This window comes from Lepisosteus platostomus, chromosome 25 (assembly GCF_059453375.1).
Source record: "Lepisosteus platostomus isolate fLepPlt1 chromosome 25, fLepPlt1.hap1, whole genome shotgun sequence".
In the NCBI taxonomy this organism is placed as follows: Eukaryota; Metazoa; Chordata; class Actinopteri; order Semionotiformes; family Lepisosteidae; genus Lepisosteus; species Lepisosteus platostomus.
Genome location: NC_142635.1, coordinates 14,923,786 through 14,946,721, shown reverse-complemented (window position 1 = coordinate 14,946,721; position 22,936 = coordinate 14,923,786). Strand labels below are relative to the sequence as shown.

Below are 22,936 nucleotides of genomic sequence, written 5' to 3'. Positions count from 1 at the left end.
GATCGGCTGTGAGACCCGACAAAGCGCAGATGCCTCTCCCACCCTGCCCACCCGATAGGCGGCCTGCGAGGCAGTGCGCTTACTTCACTGCACATCTATGCGTCAATAAAGCCCCTGAAATGAGTTACACGCTTGTACGCTTTTAGTCAGCCAAGCCCTTCTCACTTCTCCCTAACCTGAAATGAAAAGAGACGTACAGTGGCACACGGGAGAACAGAAATGTGTACCTTGTCTGCGAGGTACTGTACATTTAAACAACAAACACCGTTCCTATAACTTTCACCTCCCTTTTCAGGGCTCGGCAGATTACACAGTCAAGGGAGCCCGTCGCCGCAGAGCCAGAACAATCACTAGTCCTGGAGCTGAAAGTGCCCATCACTCAGGCCAGCCAGCCACCCCGTGACCAATTTATTGTGGTCAAGGACAAACGGAGGACCGGAGAGAGACCCGATGAGTGAGGGACAGCATGTTCGGAAGCTTTACAGAACGGAATAAAAAGAATCAGCATTTATTCCTGATTCTCGAAAGTCTCCGTCTGAGGCCGAACTGTTTGTCTGCGACTTAATGCGTGCTTTTCCTTTGTGAGGCTCAGCAAACACCCCTGTTTAAAAATGGGTCCTTCGGTTTTACAATAAAGCGCTGCGCTGAGATCGTCAGACTCCCAGGCAATATACGGTATACACCCCGCTAAGTGCGCATCACGGGTGATGGCAGCTGCTGCCGAAGTGAATCTCCTTGTGTTTCGGGATGCTCCTGTGTGACAGACCTTTCCCCTGCAAGCAGGGCTCAGAGTGAACAACCCCCCCCCCCCCTCCTCCCTCTCGCTGCCAGAGGGGTGAATGACCTCTCTCCGGGAATGTGGGGAGGAGGAACGCAGGCACAGCCTGACTCATGCCACTGCGGTGATTCACTGGCCTCTGCGAAACATTCCCCTCTCGCCCAGATCTGTTTCCGTTCCAAAAAAGTGAGAGCAGCACAGCTTCCACGGCGCGAAGCCTCTCCCGGCGCTATTACAAAACTTCCTCACTCCTGACACCGTGTCCTCAAAGTGGAGAAACAGAGCACAGCTACACACTAAGCATGGAACAAAAACACCGTGTTGGCATAGTATCGTATAGCTGGCATACTAGGCCACAATTTCCAACACTGTTTCATGTTTTTTTTTAAACTTCAAAGGAAAGGCAAATGTGCAAGGAGACCGATTCGAATGAACATGGGCCTCCCACAGAAACACAAAAAGGACCAAAGGAAATCGGTGATTTCACTTCCAGGCAGGTGGAGATTCTGTCACCAGCAACATCAGGTCTACAAAAAATAAGACATTTGCAATAAAACCCATCTTTTGCCGGAGAGCTTTTGAATTATAGCCTCCGCCCGTTTCAGGAAAAAAATCGCAGTGAGTTGTCAAGGTCATGTCAATGCCCCTTAACAGCACCACTGGATTTCATCAGAGCAAGACTCCGGTTCCCAGACTCCGGTTAAGACTAGACCAGCAGTATCTAGACAACTCCCCGTTGCCTTTAAACAAAATAATTTGATGGAGTGTTATGAAATACGACCGTCAAATCAAATGGCTGAATTAAACAAGGGATATGAGGAAGAAGGGACTACAAAAATAAACAATTTTTTCACTGTAGGTGATTTCTATGACACTGAGAATTTTCCAGGGCACTAGTTCTGTTCATATTCAGCTCAGAGGTAGCCTAATTTATTGTTGTACTATATTCATACCATTTTTGACACAAACCCTAAAAAATAACAACTCGTCTCCCAAGGAGAGTCCTTACAGTGGGCACTTGTGGTACTTGTTGTCCCATGAGTTTGTTCACGCATTTTCCTTCCTGTAGACATTGTTCTAGACAAACCTCTTTGTGTCTTTTAACCCTTTTAACCCTTTTTGCATTTACCCTGCCTTCATCACAATATATCCAAGGGGACTACTAGGAGGGAAAACTGAAGGGACAGCAGCAGCAGAAAAGACAATCAAACTGCACTTAAACCTCTGTCAAAGATGCAGGCAGCCGGAGCAGAGTGGTACTAGCTCAGAACTCATTGGACGGTTATGTTTTAATCAGGGCGACATCATTGCCATGGAAGTTCATCATTGCTCTGTGCGGACAGACTGCTTCCGACTGCCTGAGGTGCAGCAGTATTTTAAATACTGCATAGGATGTACCCAGCTATTTACACAGGCAGGAAATACAGTACAGAATGTGCAGTTATTTACTGTAACGCTACAAGCCGCAGTTACATTGATAAAGCGCTGTCCAGCCTCTGTCATTCTGTGGTGATTCTACATTCTGTCTGGAGAGAATGCCCAGAAAAGCAACGTGATTTTCCTGTTTTTCTTACACATTAAGCTCTCCAGCCAATGGAGGAATAATATTCAGACATACCACAAAGCTTCTTTAAACAGGTTTACACTCATCTTAAATTTTGAAATAAAACACACATGGCAAGCGAGTTGTACTGTATTGCTATGCTTTAAAAATACTTTGTGCACTTGCTACAGATTTTCAGATGGGGGCACCCACTTCTGCATGCGGTCTGGCTTCCTCGGGAAATTTTCATTAAACAGGTGGTTCCTTAGCACGGATGAAATAACGAAATTTGCAAGAATGAAACTTGGGATTCCTGCCCCGGGCCCGCCATGAAGCAAACCGAACTCCTCGCGCCAGACCCGGAGCCAGGGCACCAGTGTCAGTGTACAGTAGCCGATGTTAAAGTAACAGCGAGACTCTGACTTCTATAAATCCTCTCGAACAACAGATCCTTTGTACTTGGTACAGGCTTATCAGGCCGACAGCGAACGTGCAGCTGACAAGCCTCACGAGTTTCGAAAGTGCAATAGCACATCTCGACACTAATGTGCTCGAAGGACACCGGTTTTCTGCTGGGGGGGCCGTGCTGCAAAACTGTAGTTTTACACCATGGGTTTCCAATCGTGCTCCTGGAGTGCCAGTGAGGCTGCTGCTGCTTTTGGTCTCACTAAGCCAGGTCATTACTCAGGTCGTTAAGAGCCCAGCTGGACTGAAAACCTGCAGCTACACTGTCCCCTCCCCCCCACCCTAGACCAGGACCAGAGTCGGAAAATCCTTTTTCACACCAACACCCTACAGCAGTGCAGTGACAGAATAAAAAAGGAGTAAGAGTTTGTCATGGGCTAAAAACAACAAGACTGTACTGTAAGGTGCTTTATCTAGCTGGGTTGTACATAAGAATGCGATGCCACTATAAAAACTACACTGACAAGTGTAGAACAACAGAATGAGGGTGCACAGTGTTAGACTAAGAGCAATACATGAATAAAAAGCCACAAAACTGCACCAGGTACAGTACTGTATATATGCTTAACAAGAACTGCCATCGGTGTCTTAAAACTCTGAGAAGAAAGACTGACATACAGTAAACAAGGAGAATCCAGGTGACATTCTTACTTCATAAGATTGCTTCTACTTTAGCTGCAAGCTGGGGTAAAAATGCACTTCAAGATCACACTGTTATCTAATCTTCCAGTTCTTGCATTTTCTTCTAATTAACTCTGGTCTCATTTTCATATATTTCCTAACTATAAATATGCTAATAAAATGAAGGGAGCGCTGAGCAATTTAATTGATTTTTATACATCAATAAGTGCAAGTGTGAGGCTCATAGACAACGAGTTCCTGAAACTGTACAGTATTTTTCCCTGGAAATCTGGAAAGTTGCTTTTTCCTGTGGGAACCTCTGACACACCACTGGTCATTTCTATTCTGTGATTTTTACATTTTACAGTGATGCAGTTAAAGAAGGTGGCACAAGCCCTTTCCTGTAAATCGATCTGCACTGCAAGTGTCCTACAGAAGAGGTGCAAGAAGACTGAGCACAGAGCAGACTTATACCTGACAGACACAAGACTGTCACAGAACACAGAGCGCTTCCCGGAACGCAGTGTGAGCATGAAGCACACAGTGCTCAGGTCTGAAGGGATCTGTAGGCGAGCATAACTGTGCCGATTCACAGCTACTACCTGGCGCAATAACACGGGTTCGAGGACAGCAAGGAAAACTGGGAACAAGGCCGGGGTTACCTTGTTGCCACCTGCTTGAGGAAGAGTGTCGCAAACGTGCTCCATTCTCATCAAATCCCTCCCAACAAACGAATTCTCCCGCACCGGGAGAGCTAAGTTCAGTTGCAGTTGCTGGTAAAACTGTGAAGCCCTTGCTTCTGGTGTGAGATGTGTTGAAAAATAATAACAGGGTTTGCTATTGCAGCTCTGTTTGGGCAAATCGTGCTAATGAATTCATGGCGTCTATTTTGGCAGACGATGACTTTTTTGGTCGAATGCAAAACATTTAAAACTGCTCCAATGAGCGCGTGCGGGTTCATTCTAGGATCGAAGTGGGTGACAGTGAGGGCAGCGGGAGCCAGGTGGAAACAAGGTGTTGTTGGAGAGCCCCAGGGGCACCAGGCCCGGGGACAAGCACGAGAATCGAAGGCGTGAAGAGTACGGGTCATGCTTACTCTCATGATGTGCTGTCTTTCATGCTGGAAACACACAGACGAAGCACATGGGAAAAGAATAAAAAAAAGTAATAAATGGAAAGCAACACAGCAAGTAACCCCCCCCCCCAAAAAAAAAAAAAAAAACAGACGAGACGCCCGACTGCAAAAGCAGACACATTATTCTCCAGGTTTCTGGACGCAATGCCCCCGCACGGGGCCGAGGGCTCCTCCCGGGAAGATTCCAGCCCGGAGACGCATCGGTGCCTACACACAGCGACACGAGACTGCGTTCTGACTGGCAGGGCACCAGGCAGGAAGGCTGCAGTCAAGAGGGCAGGGGCGAGTGCTACACAAGGGCATCGTTTACACAGGGCGCTGAACTGGGTGCAAGAACCTGGGCTTGAGTTCCCTGAGCTACTGCCAGCTAAGAAACACATCCACACTCCCTCCTTCTGGGTCAAAATCATACAGACTGTATCAATCTAACCATCCTGTGCGGTTTACTTAGCATGATTAAGAAAATCAGCATTTCTATCCTCCAGAGTTATCCACCTTCATTCGTCTTGTCTTGCAATTCCATACTACATGGAGCCCTTCTTGAAAAACACAAATTTACATTCGATGAAAACAAACACATTCGATGAGAACATAAATCTGGTTCTATTTCTGCTTATTCTGAAATGCATTCGACACCACAAGACAGACCTTGCCCACAGTATTTAAAAGTTCAATGTTATGAGTCACCAAATAAAGGCATTGCTTCACAAGATAACACTCCGATCACATTAAAAGACCCAACATAATTTAGAATTGTTTACAGGGGTTAATTCCTGCCATTTAAAAATAAATATTATTTTAGGTAGCACCTGTAAAAGCAATCATCTCTTGGTGTCACTTTGTACATATTTATTGTTACATACTGCTCGGGACACAGTAACTAGAGGGAATGCATCAGCGTTTTTCTCAATGGTGATCAGTGGAAGTCACTTGTGCACATACTGTATCAGTCTGTACAACATAAGCTGTGTTTTCTTTTGTCATGCTGATTTCTGCAGGTGCAGGACAAGCCACACCACACAAAGAGCTGCACACTGTATTGGACTGCTGACTCACTGCGCTGTGGGTCCTTGTTTTGGCTAAAAGGTGAGCACACAAAGATGTGCAGTTTTTCACAAGTGAGAATCGTCTGCCCTGCTGTGTTCAGAGAGGAAGTGAAAGATCCGTATTTCTTCGTGATGGCTGTCTGAGATCTGTGAGACAGGGAGCTAGCCCACGTGCAAATGTGTAAATAAGATGTCGCACTACAAGCAAGTAAAGTGAAAAGAAAAAAAAGTAAAGAGTAAGTGAAAATTATATTTTTATATATTATATATTATATTATATTTTAAGCAAACACCTTAATGAGCTATATGTTACGAGTATGAAAGTGTAAACTATGTGGAAGTGCATTTCAAATTAAAAAAGCATGTGGGTGTTTGGGGAGGGTGGGGTTTCTTTACGCAAAGGGTTGTAGGAGTATGGAATGGAACAAGCCATATAGCTATGTAATTAAAGCCCATACCTCGGCATCCTTCAAGAAACACCTGGATGACATCCTTGAATCAAGAAGCTGTCAACTACCAAACGGTCTCCTCTAGCTGGAAACTATTCTCATGGAACTAGAGCTTATGGCAGTAGTACTGGCCACATGCTGTCTATTGGTTTTCATACACAAATGACCGTGAAAATGCTATAATCCACAACCTGCTGACACAGATGTGGAATTAAGAGACAGAATAACGGACGGCACAAGACCCATCCTGCTCAGTATGGGTTTTCAGGCAGAAACCTCAGAGAAAACGAGGAAGGACATTTCAAAAGATTAGGGCTCGGCACTCCCCCTAGCGGCCACTCAGGTTCACTGCATACGGATGTTTTCTCCTGTATTGGCCGAAAACATCAATTACAACTGAAGTCTGGATACATTTGTACACCAATAACTCTCTTTTAGCTCCTCTCAGTATCCCTTTAGCACACAGCGGAGTTACAGCAGTAAGAACCCCTTTCCAATCAATCCAGCAATTCTTAATGAAAAAAAGCCATGTGGGGCGACTGTGATGTGCTGGTTGTCAGTGTCTACTTCATTCAACCCTGTGGAAAGACTTTGCACTGGCCAGGTCGCTCAATGTCTTGATTTAATACCACACCTACCGTTCCTTTCGCCTGCATGTATATTTGTCAGCGGTGGTCCCCCTGTATGACAGTGAAAGGACCCACTGCAGGCAGCTAGTATGGAGTGCTGTGCACAGAGGTGCCCTGAGCCATCCAACACAGTGGCAGGCCCAAGGCTCCAGGATTAACGAGGGAGCAGGAGAAACGGGGTTACTGTATCTAATACAAGCTGCAGGCATTAGAACTGTTACCATGTATCAGAAATTACCTTGCATGGCCCAGGGCCCGGGGAACCAAAATCTGGTACCAGAACCCACACTCTTGCTGGATATGCTCCATCTGAGCTTTCAGTTAAGTACTTTAACCCGTGATTAAACTAATAATATCATTAACTTCTTTGATTTCTTAAACAGCTCAGGTTTCCTTTTAGCTATTGTGTTTTGGAAAAAAAAAAAGTTTCAAGCAGTTTCCAATTGCACCTCAGAACACACTTATTACTCACTCCCCCTGTGCTTTGCGACAAATAAAGTATACAAATTTGGGATACTGATGCCATGTCTTTTGGTGTCGTTTGGATCAGCTGACTTGTGACTGGCTGTGATACTCTCTAGTGGCTCTGGCCTTTGCGTAAGCACTAAACTTGCTCACTGTTCGAAAAGCCGAGTGGACAGAGTGGCGATCAGGTGATTTAACCTGTTGAATACCAAGCCATAAGCAAATCTAGAAGAGAAACCTGTCTATTGCTTGGCCCTGACGTCCCTGGACTGTCAGATGAAAGGCCACAACTGGACTGAAATCTCCTGGCGCTTTAACACAATGTGCAGCAGTCACTAAGCTGATATACATTCCCTCTTCCACTGTGAAGCCGTACCTGTGCAGCACACGGTCAAGGTCTCTGACAGACTGAACAGCAAGCACACAACACAACAGGCACCTTTCTTTGGCTTAACGAGTCCCACGGTTATATACAAACAGAGAAAACCACATGCTCTGCAGCTTAAAAGCAGAATCAGGTTTGCTTGGCTGCCACACGTACTGTAACAAATGACCTCCAGACACAAGGCAGAACGCCACTTATCGAGGCAACTAAACAGAAAGAAAAAAAGTGACTTACGTTGTACCAGCTCTGGCTTTTCTGTGAACAAGGAAACAGAAAAGAGAAAAACAGAAAAAACAGACAGTGAGTCACAGAAGCACTGGTGGGTTGTCTGAGCTGCTGAAAAAGGCATTCAGAGGTTATTTATACGTCATGTATAAACTGGTAAACAGTTCAGGTGTCTCTGGCTAAGCACAGCCCCTTTTACGGCACAGGAGAGGGCACTGTGTTCTGTAAACAGTGTCGTGATCTCTTGCTTAATAGTTCTTTAGCTTTCATTTGTGAACGCCAGGTTGTACTTGTGACTGGACTGTGACAGAGGGCAGACTGGGGAAACTGGTCAAATAAAAGAAAAAATACCCCCTACAAACTCTGCTGCATCAATGTAAATGAAAACAAAAAGGCTTTTCAGAACTGCAATTGAGATTCAAAGACACATACTGTAGTTCGGATGATTATTTAAAATATTTTCAAGACATACAGAGAGCAAACCAGCACGTAAAAAATAATAAGGCAAAGTCTGGAAAGCTAGAACCATATCATACTGTAGCTGGAAAGACAGAATGATACAAACGAAGCTAAAGGACATCAAATGCAGCTGCATTTGAACAGTAGTTTAGGTGTTAATGAAGGTACTATTCCTACTTACTATAAGGGTGTGTTACTAAAATTGTACCTTTGAACAAAGACAAAATCGATCATGTGCTGGGACGTGTAATTCTAACGGGAAACGGCTTGCAGTGTTCCTTGCCAGCCTCCAGGGGGAGTATTTTAATCTTTTTTCACAAGGATCAGTTTACTGAGAGAGTGCACTGTGTGTTGAATCTGTTTCACATGCTGCATACGCGCAGAAGAATCTGACTCATGAACGACATGAACAGAAAAGTCCTAAAACAAAAATGTACTTGTGATAGAATTAATGGGCTTTTGCTCCAGGGCAGTCAAATGTGACATCCTTCAGAACGGACATTCCTAGGATGAGGAGTTTAGTCAGGATTTCATACAAAACATAACACCTCTGACACATCTATTACTGGTGCAGCACTTTAAACAGGAGGGAAAGCTAAGAATGAATGGTCCAAAATGGTCAAGCTGATGCATAGTTGAAACCCAAGAACTTAATACAATTAACAAAAGGTGACACCCAGTAGCTATGTTCGACCTCCCATCACCTGCACATATCATGTAGCACTCTGAACACTAAAATATGTGTTCATATCATGGATGGCAGGACTGCAGGGTGTGTTGAAATTATCTGGTGATAAATCTAACCCTTCACAAGGTCCCTGTGCAAATCTGGGATGTTTCGCCTTTGACGAGATGTCCTCACGTTAATGCTACAGAATCTCACAAAACGTGTTGCCCAGCCACTACAGAGTGCCGGTCGCTTTGGCATTGATTAATGTACTGTAGTTCTTAAGATGTTATAATTCAATGTGAAACAGATGAGGCTAAAGGGAGACAGTAGTCTAATCTAGGCTAAGTGCCAGACAACGAGGTAGACACTAAGAACCAGGTTAACCTTAAGAGATTATCCGTTACTTGAGCACAAATACTTTAATGGGAGTAATCAATGTCCCACATTTTTGAGGAGGATGTCTTATGGATGACTAAAGGATGACTGTGTGTGGCTGTGATTGGAAAGGATTTACACCTCCAGCCTGACAGGCCTTGCACTAGGACTCATACTGTCATTCTGAATGCAGGACAGTGTTGGAAAACAGAAGAAGATATCAGTTGCGATGTACAGAAGTAATGTTTTTCAGAAGCAGGACCACGTAAAATCCGAGCTCCATCACTCACCTCGGGACGTAAGAATGAGTGATTTAATACAGTTAATATCTGAAATCAAACTCTTTCAGCAACAGGGCCCACTTATCCTCAGAATTCGAGGCGTGTCCTGTGACAGAAAGGACGCTGTTCTGCTACAGGTTCCCTTTTTTTAGCACTAAAAACACACGACCGCAGGGGGGCGATTTTTCAAAAGCAAAGCTGAGCAGCACGAGAGTTTGCCTGCTTTGCTTTAGGTGTCATTTCCTAGGGTATTATTATGTTTCCCCAAACGTTCCTGCACCACCCTCCACTGATAAAACAGGACCATGTGGCAAATATCTCCTCCGTTAGAAGCAGCAGGCGTGACAAAAATCTCAATGGAGAACATCCACAACACAGCTTCTTTCAGCGCAAGGCAGTACAGGGAATTCCTAAGTGCAAACTATCAGCAGTATTCTGAGAATCCAGACTGAATGTGCACCGGCCTCGTCCTGGGACGAGCCCGAAATGCATCCAGTTGCAAACTGAATTCCAGGTCTCCCCTTTGCTCTGTGAATCGGATAGCATTGCTTTTGACATGTATTACCCTTTCCCCTGACTCCTGAAAACACACAGGACACACCACAGGCGGAGGAAAGGCATGCACAGCAGATCATCAGTGTGCTGCGAGAGGGGGCCCGGATCAGTAATGAATAAAGTCTAGCATTTAAAAAAAAACTATTTGCAACACTACATCTTTGCACGCTAGCTCCTCGGCCGTGCCCCTACTCATTCAGTAGGATTATCAAAATTCTTCATTATTGGTGTAAAAATTGAGATTCTCACTGGATTTACTGCAAAGAAAAGACACTTTTCTTCAGAGGTCGGATCAATCAATTATCTGAATGTAAAAAGCAATCTCAGTCCTGATCCAGAAAAAAATTAACTGAAGATAATAATATTGATTAGGATAATCAATCAAGGACGATCCATGGTGAAGGAAGGCAGATTGACCTGGATAATCTGTTTGTAACTGAGTTTGCAGAAGAAGCATGTGCTCTCAGTTCTAGCTCTATAAGGGAGTCTCTAACATCTACAAAACAAGGGAGGGAGAGGGGAGTAACAAATGAAAGATATTTTTTTAAAAAAAGCAAAATCCTTACTTTTATCAGGTTTAGCCTGTCATACTGGAAGAAAATACACAAAAAGCAAAGAAAATTAAATGTTCCTTCCTAATGCATCAAACAAAGGCACAGCCATCATCACAATATTCTTCAGGTCTCTGCAACCCTGTGCTCTCTCTCAAGTGGACTGTAAAGAACGGATCGAAGCAGGCAGTGAAAATGTTTCCCCCTGACATTAAAAACACCCCTGATCTCTTTATATTCCTGTGCACTATGAACAAGTGGGGAAAAAAAAAGCTTTAGTATAATTGTTTGCCATGTCCACAATAGTGGTCATGACATACTGTAGTCACCAGCTCCAGGTGAAGTATTTTGTGTAAGTCTGCTGTGTTGTGTTAAAGCCCTGAGAGAAGGATGTCCTGAGTGCCACTGTACACAGCTGTGGAGTGACCTGCAGCTGCATCAACACCTGTCAAATATATACACACAACACAGACTAGTGTCCCAGGCCAATGTCCCAGTCCTGTACAACCAAAAAGTGAAGGGAAACCCTCAATAACCTGGCGCCAGCTTGTAATCACCGGCACTAAATTGCCCTGCAGGGAAAACCCCTGCAGAACCGAGAAAGTCAAGTGGTTTCAAACGTTTCATTCTCTGTCTTCATTATTCCTTGATCAATGCTAAACTGCATGCTTACCCCCCTGAAGACTACAAAAAAAGAAAATCATTTAGTTCTAGATTTATAGAAAAAGTGTGAGGGTGGCTACATTTTAAAATTTCTGAACCCTTTTCTATCTGGAGAACAAAAAACTGTGCTGTCTGTTTTTTTCTAAGGTATTTTTTTGCAATGCCTAGCCTCTCCAAAAATAGTCCCATATTCTATTCCTTTGACTGAATTCTGGTGCTTTTCAATCAATTCCTTGGTTGTCTTTAGTTTAAAGAAGCTCATAGTATAGCAGGCAGCACAGATGTAAATCAGTGTTTCAAAGCTGAAGCTTCTCCACAGATTTGTATTGATTAACTCCAGGGCGATCAACAATGTCAGCTAAGAGATCACTCTTTCTGACCTCATCATGCGGTTTAAACACCTTGGCTTGAAATATCCATATAATTCACTGCAAAAGCTACCGAGTCCATATATCTTTAGTAAGGCTAATGTACAGTACAAGAAGGGTGTGACGTAGAAAGAGATCTTATCTCTAAAGAAATGCTCCATTTAAAGGAGTTTCTCTCGCCACAAACCATAGTACTGTTGTTACATCTACTTTATCTCAGCTAAGGGACTATACTCATCAGTCATCAAAACTGTAATTTTAAGCCAAAAAACTCCTGTTTGTTTTCCTAGATATCCATTTATAAATTCGCACACTCAATTTTAATTCTGCGGGAAACTAAAATTAGCCTGAGAATTTGAACCAGTCTTTCTGGTTTTACAAATCAATTTGATGCATATTGTAGATTGTGCTTTTTAAATTATTAAAAAAATGGTTTTGAGCAGCATTATAATCAGTTCTAAATTCTCAGAGGGAGAACACACATTACTGTCAGTGTTGCAGTGATTTTATATATAATTATATATAACCTGAAATATAATTCCACCCTCCTCTCAGGATTGATTATTCCCTCCTCCCAATTCAACCCTCTGCCCTGACTGTCTCTGTAAAATTACTACTGAAATTAAATAAAAAAGTGAGTTTAAACTACTGTACGTCTTAAGCCATAAACTGAACTGCCAGGTGATTTTAATTTAGAATTACTGTCAAAACCAAGTGACTTAAATTGCATAAAACGACTTTCGCTCCTATCATTCAATAAATAAAAATAAAAAAACAGGGCAATTCATAATTCAGACCAAACAAAAACAACAGTAATTTATGGACAGTATTTGAAATACTGCATATTGAAACTGGTTTGTGAGGGGGGGGAAGAGAAAAGAAACCAGAGAAACAAGCACAGCCCATCTAGAAACCAAAGCTGATACAATATATCCAAAATCAAGCCTGCTTGATTTTGAATGGGGGGTGGGAACGGGTCAGACACAGCGGGGCAAGTGGGAGCTCCAGGGACAGCACATCACAGATACATGACAGGGACACAGCACTGACAGGGCCAAGTCTACAACAGAGAAGAGAGAGGCTTACTTTGGAAAGTCGCTTGTGAGACTAGCATGCACGGAAGAGAACAAAGACAATCAGATCACACAACTGAAACAGCAGGTTAAAAAAAAAAAAAAAAAAAGAAACGGACACAGCCGAGTCAGGGTGACAATAACGCGTTTCCGTGTGAGGGTGCACAACGCAAATGAGCAGAGTGATACGCATTGACAATACAAGACATCAAGAACCATGCCAGTGTCACAAGAAGCATTCGACAATAGCCTGACAGATGGGAGTGGGGTCTTATCCCCGGGACTGACATTTGAAATAATCACATTCTAAAATCAGACTTCATTGGTGACAGGCTTAGATATTGCAGAATGACACACACTTGTTAGACAGTCTAATTCACGCATTACACAGCCCTAAGGAAATGACCCCCAGTACCCCACTACTGGTATTTGATTTGAAATATGATTAAGGAGTACACCCATCAACGTTACAACAACAGAGGAAAACATCCTGTTTGCTTAAATTATTCATCACACATGTGGCATGAATTCTGAGGAAAGGCCAAAAATACAGCCTGTGTAAAGGTAGAGCAAACCAGTATCACACTTTATTGCTGCCCAGTTGGGCTCTGAGCTGCATACGTGCAGCTCTTGCCGTAATTGTCACGGCTCAGCAAATCCAGCAATACTGTGTCTCTTACTTGCTTTAAATCTTTAATTCCAGGCTGCAGTCTAATCAGAGTTTGTACAAGGAAAAGACGCACTTGCATTCTTTGAAATTTCCCAGTAGCAAGGTACAGGCTGTTCTTATTACACTAACAGGAAGTCCTGGAAGAGAAACTGAGCTGCATCTGCCAGAATAAGCAATTAGGAGAGAAACCTTCAGGCTTTTAATTACGCCTCTGCTCTCCTCTCCTGTGACTCCCCGCAGAGCTCCTCTCCCATGTCGAGGAATGGCTGAGCTCCGCTGTGAGCTGTCTGATCGCAGTGCTGCCGACCCCCACAGGCCCAGACACCGGGTCTCACTCGGCGCCCGGGAGCCCAGACTCACACCCGAGGCGCGCTGATCCAAGGGGGGCGCTCTGATCTCTGATGTCAGCGCACCGCCGCTCGTCCCCAGCGCACGCTCATCGGGGAACGCCCCCGTTCCCATACGGACAGGCTTCACTTTCAAACCAAGTCCGACTCGATAAGTCACAATGCACGGTGTGCAGCATAACCCCCCCACAGATTTAAACCGTAAATTAATAATGCATTTCAGATACTTTTCCCGGGAAGCCTGCCTGATGATGAGAGGAAAGCAGAAAATCGCCTGAGTGAGCCACATCTAATGTGAATCAGAGAATGGCTCTTCATGAGACAGCTAGTGAAACTCATACAAGTTTTCGTTTATTTTAAAGACACCTAGGCAGATAACTAAAGACACCCTATGAAACCAATTAAAGAATGCACATACCAGAGATGTGCAGCAGACAAAGATGAAGGTTCGTGTATTGCGAGAGGCCATACCCTAGTCTCCTGCCATCTCTTAATAAAGTGTCAGTTTAGGAAATTTTACCACCTAACACAAAACCGTAAAACTCACACTGTAACCTCCAGTACATAATATATGTGCTGTTTATGAGACCCCACAATAATCTCTAAGACAGTTGTGTTTAATTCTAGGGATGGCACTGAGAATGCATTATTGTCTCACCTGCTTTTCTGCTGACCGAACTCATTGAGAGGTAGACTGACAGAGGAAAAAAAACAACTTTTAACTGCTAATGCACAACAATGATAGGAAGATAAATGCACTCCTGTTTCAGTCTGCTGATGCAGCTAAAACAAGAGGACTTCCTGGATATCGGTAGGGTGCACCGTCAGTGTTAGAATGACAGAGGATACAAAGATAAAACAGAACCAATAATTTGGCACATACACCCCTTCCTGATTTGATTTCCTCTACCACTGAACATTTTTGACACTGAATGTTTTCAGGTCTTCAACCAAAATCTAATATTAGATAAAGAGAACCCGAGTGAACAAATAACACACTTACAGTATTTCATTTATTTAATGAACAAAGTTATCCACCAACTGGCACTGTGTAACTGTAATTGCCCCCCAGTTAAATCAACCCAATTAAAGGCATAATTAGAACACAGCCAATCTTGATTACAGCCAGCCCTGCTCAATTTAAACCTCACTTACTGTATTCTGACCCTTACCATAAAGTTGCCAGCACAAAGACTCAACAAGCACATTATGCCACGATCAAAGGAAATTCCTGGAGATCAGAAAAAAAGCCATTTCTAAGGCTCTGGGACTCCACCAAACCACAGTGAGAGCCATCATCTGCAAATGGAGAACACTTGGAACAGTAGTGTCTTCCCAGGAGTGGCCGGCCTGTCACAATTTCTCCAAGGGCGCAGTGTAAAATCATCCAGGAAGTCACAAAGGATCCTAAAAAAACATCCGAAGAACTGCAGACTTCTCTGGCCTCAGCTAAGGGCAGTGTTCATGACTCCACCATCAGAAAGAGACTGGGCAAAAATGGGCTTCATGGGAGAGCAGCAAGGCGGAAACTACTGCTAACCAAGAAGAACATAAATGCTCGTCTCTCATTTGCCAAGAAGCACCAGGATAATCCCCAAGCCTTTTGGGAGAACGTTCTATGGACAGATGAGTCGAAAGTGGAACGTTTTGGACGACATGGGTCCCATTATGTCTGGTGTAAAGCAAACAGCACTCCATAGTAAGAACATCATACAGTACCAACAGTCAAACATGGTGGCGGTAGTGTGATGGTGTGGGGATGCTTTGCTGCCTCAGGACCTGGACGACTTGCCATAATTGAAGGCACCATGAATTCTGCTCTGTATCAGAAAATTCTTAAGGAGAATGTCCGGCCATCTGTCCATGAGCTGAAGCTGAAGTGTAGTTGGGTCATGCAGCAAGACATTGATCCACAACACAAAAGCAAGTCCACATCAGAATGGCTGAAAAGAAGCAAAATTAAAGTTTTGGAGTGGCCCAGTCAAAGTCCCGACCTAAACCCAATAGAGATGCTGTGGCAGGACCTGAAACGAGCAGTTCATGCTGGAAAACCTGCACATGCTTCTGAATTCAAGCAGTTCTGTGCGGAAGAGTGGGCTGAAATTCCTCCACAGCAGTGTGAAAGACTGATATTGAATTATAGGAAGCGCTTGGTCGCAGTCATTGCAGCTAAAGGTGGCACAACCAGTTCTTACAATTACTTTTTCACACAGGGGATATGGGTGTTGGATAACTTTATTCATTAAATAAATGAAATAATAATAAAAAAGTGTTATTTGTTCACTCAGGTTCCCTTTATCTAATATCAGATTTTGTCTAAAGATCTGAAAACATTCAGCGTGACAAATATGCAATAACGGAGGAAATCGGGAGGAAATCAAATACTTTTTCACGGCACTGTAGGAACATAATGTTCACGATCGGAAAGGAGGTCACTCAGCCCAGCTTGTTTAGTGTTTAGTAGCCAATTGATCAAGGATCACGCCCAGCTGTTTCTGGAAAAATGCCAGGTTACTGGCTTTGACAACATTGCTGGGTAGCCTGCTCTAGACTTCCACAACTCTTTATGTAAGGATGTTATGAGTTTTAAATGACGCCATCTGAAATAAATCCTAGTTGGTGAACAAATGGATTATGAACAGATAACACAATTGTGTATTGGGGCTGGTTACATAGGTCACTAGGCTAACTTACATATTATAATTTCCCACTGGGAGATTGTGTTTCCTCTCCACCACATGGCCAGCGGTTGTTAAATTGTCTACTGTTGTGTTGTTCTGCCAAGCAGTCTTTGGTAAGCAGCTAGAAGGGCAATATAGTTCATAAAAGACAGGTTTTCAATCCGAGAAGCTTGTTAGAGTATCATTTACCTCTGCCTCGGGTTTGCTTACTGTCATCTTATCAAAAGAAACACTCAGTGGCTAAATTCATACATTTTATTATGAAACACTTTCAAAGCACATTTCAGTGAAGTGAATTCTATCACTTTGTGGACCCCCTAGCCCACATGGAAGATTCTCCTGGGGTTTCATGGAAAGAACCTCCCCTTCAATTCCATACACATTCTCTGTTTTGACACCAGGATTTTATTCCAGCCAGAATGTATATAACCAGCCGCACTGCATCTGTAGGAGATGAATGAACCTCAGAGATGACAGGGTCATTGCTCCCTTTGTTGTATTATGCATGTCAAGAGTATGATGCACCCACAATCCTAACATGCCTGTAATCTCAGACCTGGCGCGTGAGGAGCTGCTAGCCCTGTCGTGCAGCTGCAGCTTTAGAGACCCTGTGCACGAGCAGAGGGTTAGGAGCACTCCTGCTTCACACCCTCCTGCATTTCTCTTCCCACTTTAATAATAATAATAATAATAATAATAATAATAATAATAATAATAATAATAATAATTGCTTACACTTATATAGCGCTTTTCTGGACACTCCACTCAAAGCGCTTTACAGGTAATGGGGATCCCCTCCACCAGCAGCAGTGTGCAGCCCCACCTGGATGATGCGACGGCAGCCATAGTGCGCCAGAACGCTCACCACACACCAGCTATCAGTGGGGAGGAGAGCAGAGTAATGAAGCCAATTCATAGAGGGGGATTATTAGGAGGCCATGATTGATAAGGGCCAATGGGAAATTTTGGCCAGGACACCGGGGTTACACCCCTACTCTTTTCGAGAAACACCCTGGGCTTTAATGACCACAGAGAGTCAGGACCTCGGTTTCACGTCTCATCCGAAGGATTACTCGATTGGCTCTGCTGCCCCCCATGCAAGATCCCGGCAGCCGCCCTGAGGGAAGAGGGTGAATTCAGAGCCTGCTGCTGGGTGCCTGTTCACGTCAGGGCGCCAGGCGAGGCCGTGCTCGGGCCGGGGGGGGGGGGGGGGAGCCCGCGGGGCCCGGAGAGGGCAGGGGTACGAGCGGCCGGCGGCCGGCGGGGTCTCACCTTGGAGTTCTTGCCACTACTGCGGGCCGACTGCACGGAGTAGGTGCGCTGGACGCCCTGCTCGGGGGTGGAAGGGGACTTGTCCGAGGAGTGGTCCGAGCCCTTCTCCACCATGTTCTCGCCCTCCACGTTCTGGGGGGTCGGCGACCGCGAGCGTTTGCGCAGGATGGGCGAGCAGGCAGGCGTGCTCCTGTTCGAGTTACTGGCAGTGCTGGAGACAGGGGGAGGGGGGGAGAGACGGGGAGAGGGGTTAACTCACCTCGCACACCCCAAACCTCACCGCGCCGGCACAAGCATTCGAGTTCTGCGGCGAAACTCACTTTCAACCGCCAAAACAAATTGAAAACAGAACACGCAGAGCACCTGCAAATTCGTTTTCTGCCCCTCTTGAACAAAGCTACGGTGTTTAAGAGCGGTTTAGCCTTGATTTACTTCTCTTGAGCTCATAATCATGTCGGAGTTGGAGCCAGTTCCCATGTTATAAATAGGTTCAACTTAGAAAAAATTACAACTCCAAAACAAATCAAAATTAAATATGTAAACACATTTCTTAGCAACAAGGAACACGGAAAACAACAGAGCACAATAAAGGAACTCTGATGCCCACCATCACAGATGAAATCCTTAAAAGGTTTAACAGTGAATTTCTTATGTACAAGAGTTTTTGCAATACAGTCTTTCAATTCAATTCAAGCTTTATTGTCCCCTGGGGGAAATTTGTTTTACGGCACAGTCAAACACAACACAATGACAAATAAATATCACCAAAACGGAAGAGAATACAGTAGTGTTACAGGAGATAAGAAACAAGAGACAAGGTAGTTACTTTGCATTGTTTAAGAATGTAATTCCAGTGGGAATGAAAGATTTGAAGCTATATTCAGTCAGCTAATAGGCACAGCGTCAAACTGCAGGCCTTTTGGTGGTGGAAGGAAAACAGAAGATCCAGAGAAAACACATGTGTACAGAGTGAGAACATGAAAACGCCATGCAGATGGTACATCAAACCCAAGAGACAAAAGCTGGGAGGCAGCAGTGCTGCTGTTGCTGCCACACCTCCCACAGCCAGCCAGAACACTTTGACAGCTTCTGTTTCACACGCAGTCATCCCTCCCTATATGAGCAACTGCTGTACGAGGTTTGTACGCGATGTAGTGATTTCTTTGTGTTCATTTAACGAGCAGATTTTCACTCTAACGAGCTGGGCTCCCTAAAGAACTGCAGAGATCCTTCTTTTCTCATCTTCTCGTTAATTTATTTGTATTTTTTATATTACATTTGAACTTTTTATTTATTTGCTAATGCCTATGGTACTGTACCATAAATGTTTAGGACAGTTTTATTGTTTAACAACCTATTGTTTATGCATCGGCTAATGACTTTAAGCAAGTTGCTTGAATAATTAACCAGGAATGTTTTCACCTTAGAAGTATATTTTAGGAAAGATTTAAGCTTGAATAATGAAGAATTACTGTATATTGCTGGTTTAGATTGAATTAATGATCTTTTCAAAGGCATGCTACAGAAGCATGTTTTAGACATCAATGTGAGAGAAAAAAGTATCACAAAAAAGCAAGACTCTGCAACTTCTTCAAGTTATCAAGTTACATCAAGCTTTCATCTGACTGAGCCAATATTATATTATAATCATACATTAAAACAAAGCCTAAATCCAAAAATCTGGTAACGAGTAAGACCCATTTTTCATCCAAGGCTTTGCACAAACTGTAAAAGAAAGAACCCTTTAAAAACATCCCCAATCTGTATGAGACTGAAAAGTCGCCTGTCACTACTGCACTTGGTGAGAGTGGGCCTGTCAGCTCTACACTGGGGGAAGAGGTTTCCATGGTAACAGATGGCTTTCAGGCCTGTATGCACAGGACGACATTAATGGCCGTTGTTTATAACATACATTTAATAAAGTACTTAAAAGCACTCTTTAAATTTCTGAAAACGGGTTGTTCCCTTCATTCCTTGTTCTCTGAAAAATTGTTAATGGAAAATCCATACTTCTTTGACAGCACAGAAAAAAACTATTTCATTTTTTTAAGAGGTCCCTGTTTGCCCAGTTTAATGCGCGATTTGGTAGCAGTGTTTTCAGCAGCTTCGGGACCAGCAGTGCGTCAAGACAAAGCCCACTGACTCATTCTGGGCCTGGTTCCAGTGACCCTGTGCTCTGTGAACTCCTTGGTAGCTGCCATAGTGACAGAGGACAAGATGGTCAGAGTGGAGATTGCTGTACAACAGGTTGGTTTGGGAAACAGTCAGTGGTCCCGGAGTGAACAGGTTGTAATCAAGGATCTTGGGGCTATTGTTCTGCTCAAGGATAGACTTCCACTTTTATACAGTACATCTTTACTCAAACATGTTTGACAACGGTTTTTCCCAACTTTCCCAAACTGACAGTGTTCTCCGATTTTTAAGCACTCTGATTCAGAGTGTGGTTTTCAGTAGTTTCTAGTGCCACAGCTGAGATGTAACCACAGGAGTATAAAAATAAGACGCTTGGAGGCCAACCTCCCGCTTTCTCTGAAGACGAGCTGTCCTCTTCCAGTCCTCTACGAGAGAGCGAGACACGGGCCCAGCGCTGGGCTCCTCTCTCTCCTCTGGACCCGACCTTTCCTCACGCACAGCACGTCAGGTCCTTCTCATTATTCCTGCACACAGCTCGCATGCATCGGGCTAACGAGCTGGATTCCGAGCTGCTCTGCAACTTTCTGAGGTCTCCAGCACACGGACCAATGTCAACCTCCAAAGGGAGAGGCCTCCCAAGACTGGGAGCTCTTTAAGGGTAAATGAGTGGATGAGTACTGCACTGCCAAGGAAGAGAACAAAAAAAAACTAGCTGGGAAAGCTGAGAAAACAAACCCGTCAAGCGATTACATACTCATGTACTGTATTGTACGGAAAGGTAATAAACTGAGTTTGGAAACCTCTTCCTAAATGAGAAAACAAAATAAAAGGCCCCTTTTGCTTTTCCAAAAAGCCATCTGCGCTCTTTCTCTCCTCTCCTCGTGCACGTGCCCTGTCATCCCCTTTTATGTGATTAAATGTGAAGTGTGTTTGGATTTGATGTGCTGCCGCTGATCTGTGAAGAAAACAAACAGACGAGCAGAAGGAGTCAGCAAGCGAGCAGCTGGCGCACCGCACCTCACCCGGCCCCCGCGGCGCCCCGCCACCCAGCCTGTCTGCGCCCCATTCCTGCCGGCCCTACACCCCCCCCCCCCCCCCGAGAGGGCCCCCCCACACCACCCCGGAACACCACTCCCTTCAGGTGCTTCAATCGGACAGCATTACTGCAAAGCACACAGCCGGACAGAAGACCAATCTGGAAAAACAAACAAGAAGGAAAACAAAGGGAAAAGAGCAAGAGAGAGAGGCACACCGAGGTACAGGAGAAGATAAACTCCATTTGCTTGCTTCTGAACTGATACGTAATATCACGCGCTCTTGCAATCAGTAGTACAATGTACAAGGAAGTACTTCCTTTAATGGAGTGATTTTAGAGGCTCAGCCTGTAAGGCCTTGTTACTTTAGATGGCATTATACAACACATTACGTCACCAATCCCATTGCTCACCTGGGAGCAACAATGCCACTATAGAATTACACCTGCCCCCCTCCTCCACACACAGGCGACTTTGAAGCCTGCTGACCGGTTGTCCAAAGAACCACCCCGTCCGGCCCCGACGCGCGCAGGTGTACAGTGTCGACAAGGACAGCAGGCGCTCTTCCGGAGGAGGGTGAGCTCGGCCAGAGCGTTCGTGTTTCCGAGAAACAGGAGGCAGCACGCGTCACAGAGCCCCCCCGACGCCGCTGCAATGAAACGCGTGCCAGGTGGCGTGTGTTTTCAGGCCCGCTGCAGCGGGCAAGATATCCCGATGGGCATCCTAATCGTGCCCACGGCTGCTCAGCATGAGCATGAAGAGCAAAGCGGGAATTTGGAGTAATGCATTCAATACCCGGACAAGACAACGATGACGATAGTTCGCCGAGTTATTTGCAGGTACCAGTGCAGCTGCCACCTATCCTCACCGCAGAACAGTAGAACTGCCACTTGCAAAGCCGAATGCCCTCCGTTTAAGATTTATCCAGTTCCAGAGCAAGGAAAGGTTGCGGATGACCCCTCCTAGCCAGGTTACCACCTGCTTCATAAACGTCCTTCAGAAAGACGGTCCCTGTTAAAACCAGAAACCCTTGGTGTTTGAACATCTCCTTTCCTTTCTTAACCAGAATCCCTAGTTACAATGGACGCTGTCTGAATGATGTCTATCAGTCCGTAAATGAATTGCACGTGAAAATGAACGAGTGTTCAAATCCAGACAGTATCTAAATCAAACCATCAACACAAAGCGCAGACCACATTTAATCATCCTCAATAAAACAGCAAACAACCTTCTATGTCTGCCTACAGTAGAAGTGGTGTGAGGGCAGTGCTATCATTGGCTATTTCAAAGCCCCTCCCCCTGGCCACGGCAGAGCTAGGAAGCTCAGCCTCAGGGCAGACTGAGAGGCCAGACTGCTGCTCTCAGCGGAGGCTGAAATAATGGTCACTCTGCTGACAAGGGCAACGTTTTCAAGTCCTGTTAATGGTCCGAGTGCGTTGATTCTCCAGTTGCACTCAATGGGAGAGGCTGCCACCAGAGACACCTTGACCCAGGCTCTGTAGTGGCACACAGCACTACTCAGCTGGCAGTACAACAGGGTTAGGCGCCGTTCCTCAAGTGTGTCGGAGGAAACTGCAGGTCATGTAGTCACATCCGCATTCAGAGTGAAGGTTCTCAGTGACCGCCCGGGATTTTAATTCAATTCAATTCATTTTTATATAGCGCCTTTCACAAGAAGGTTGCCCCCAAGGCGCTTAACAATGCAAGTAACCATACATGTTGTGAATACAGAACAGAAGACCAGAAGACAACGGAGGGGAGGAACCAAAAACTCCTTAGTAAGGAGAGACAAAACTCTAGGGGTCCAAGGTCAACTGGTTGCCCAACCACTTTGGGCATGCTAACATTATAGAATTTAAAAAAGGAAATAAATGAATGAGGATATTAATCCATCCATCATGTCTTCAGTATGTCAGTACTCCATGCAGATCTCTTTAGACCAGCAAAATCCTCCTAAACGATAGCTATATCCACGATATCCCTCTTGGATCCATTTTAATCACAAAAGCATTAATTACAATGCTTTCTCATATTTTGTAGATTAAATTTATCATGTAAATGTG

At 44.6% G+C, this 22,936-nt stretch overlaps 1 protein-coding gene across 16 annotated transcripts in view; it reads right to left on the bottom strand.

Annotated features, from left to right (window-relative positions):
• Positions 1-22,936, bottom strand: part of LOC148641195 (protein Aster-B-like) — a 188,290-nt gene that overhangs the window by 25,649 nt on the left and 139,705 nt on the right. For 11 of the 16 annotated variants that reach the window (XM_088619621.1, XM_088619612.1, XM_088619613.1 and 8 more), the window contains 5 exons: positions 17,707-17,917; positions 12,750-12,770; positions 10,648-10,671; positions 7,751-7,771; positions 4,504-4,527 (listed from right to left, as the gene is read on the bottom strand). In XM_088619621.1, coding sequence (XP_088475747.1) covers positions 4,504-4,527; positions 7,751-7,771; positions 10,648-10,671; positions 12,750-12,770; positions 17,707-17,917 — 301 coding nt within the window. The remainder of the gene's footprint in view (positions 1-4,503; positions 4,528-7,750; positions 7,772-10,647; positions 10,672-12,749; positions 12,771-17,706; positions 17,918-22,936) is intronic. The other 5 variants (XM_088619616.1, XM_088619619.1, XM_088619614.1 and 2 more) reach the window with 4 other exon arrangements.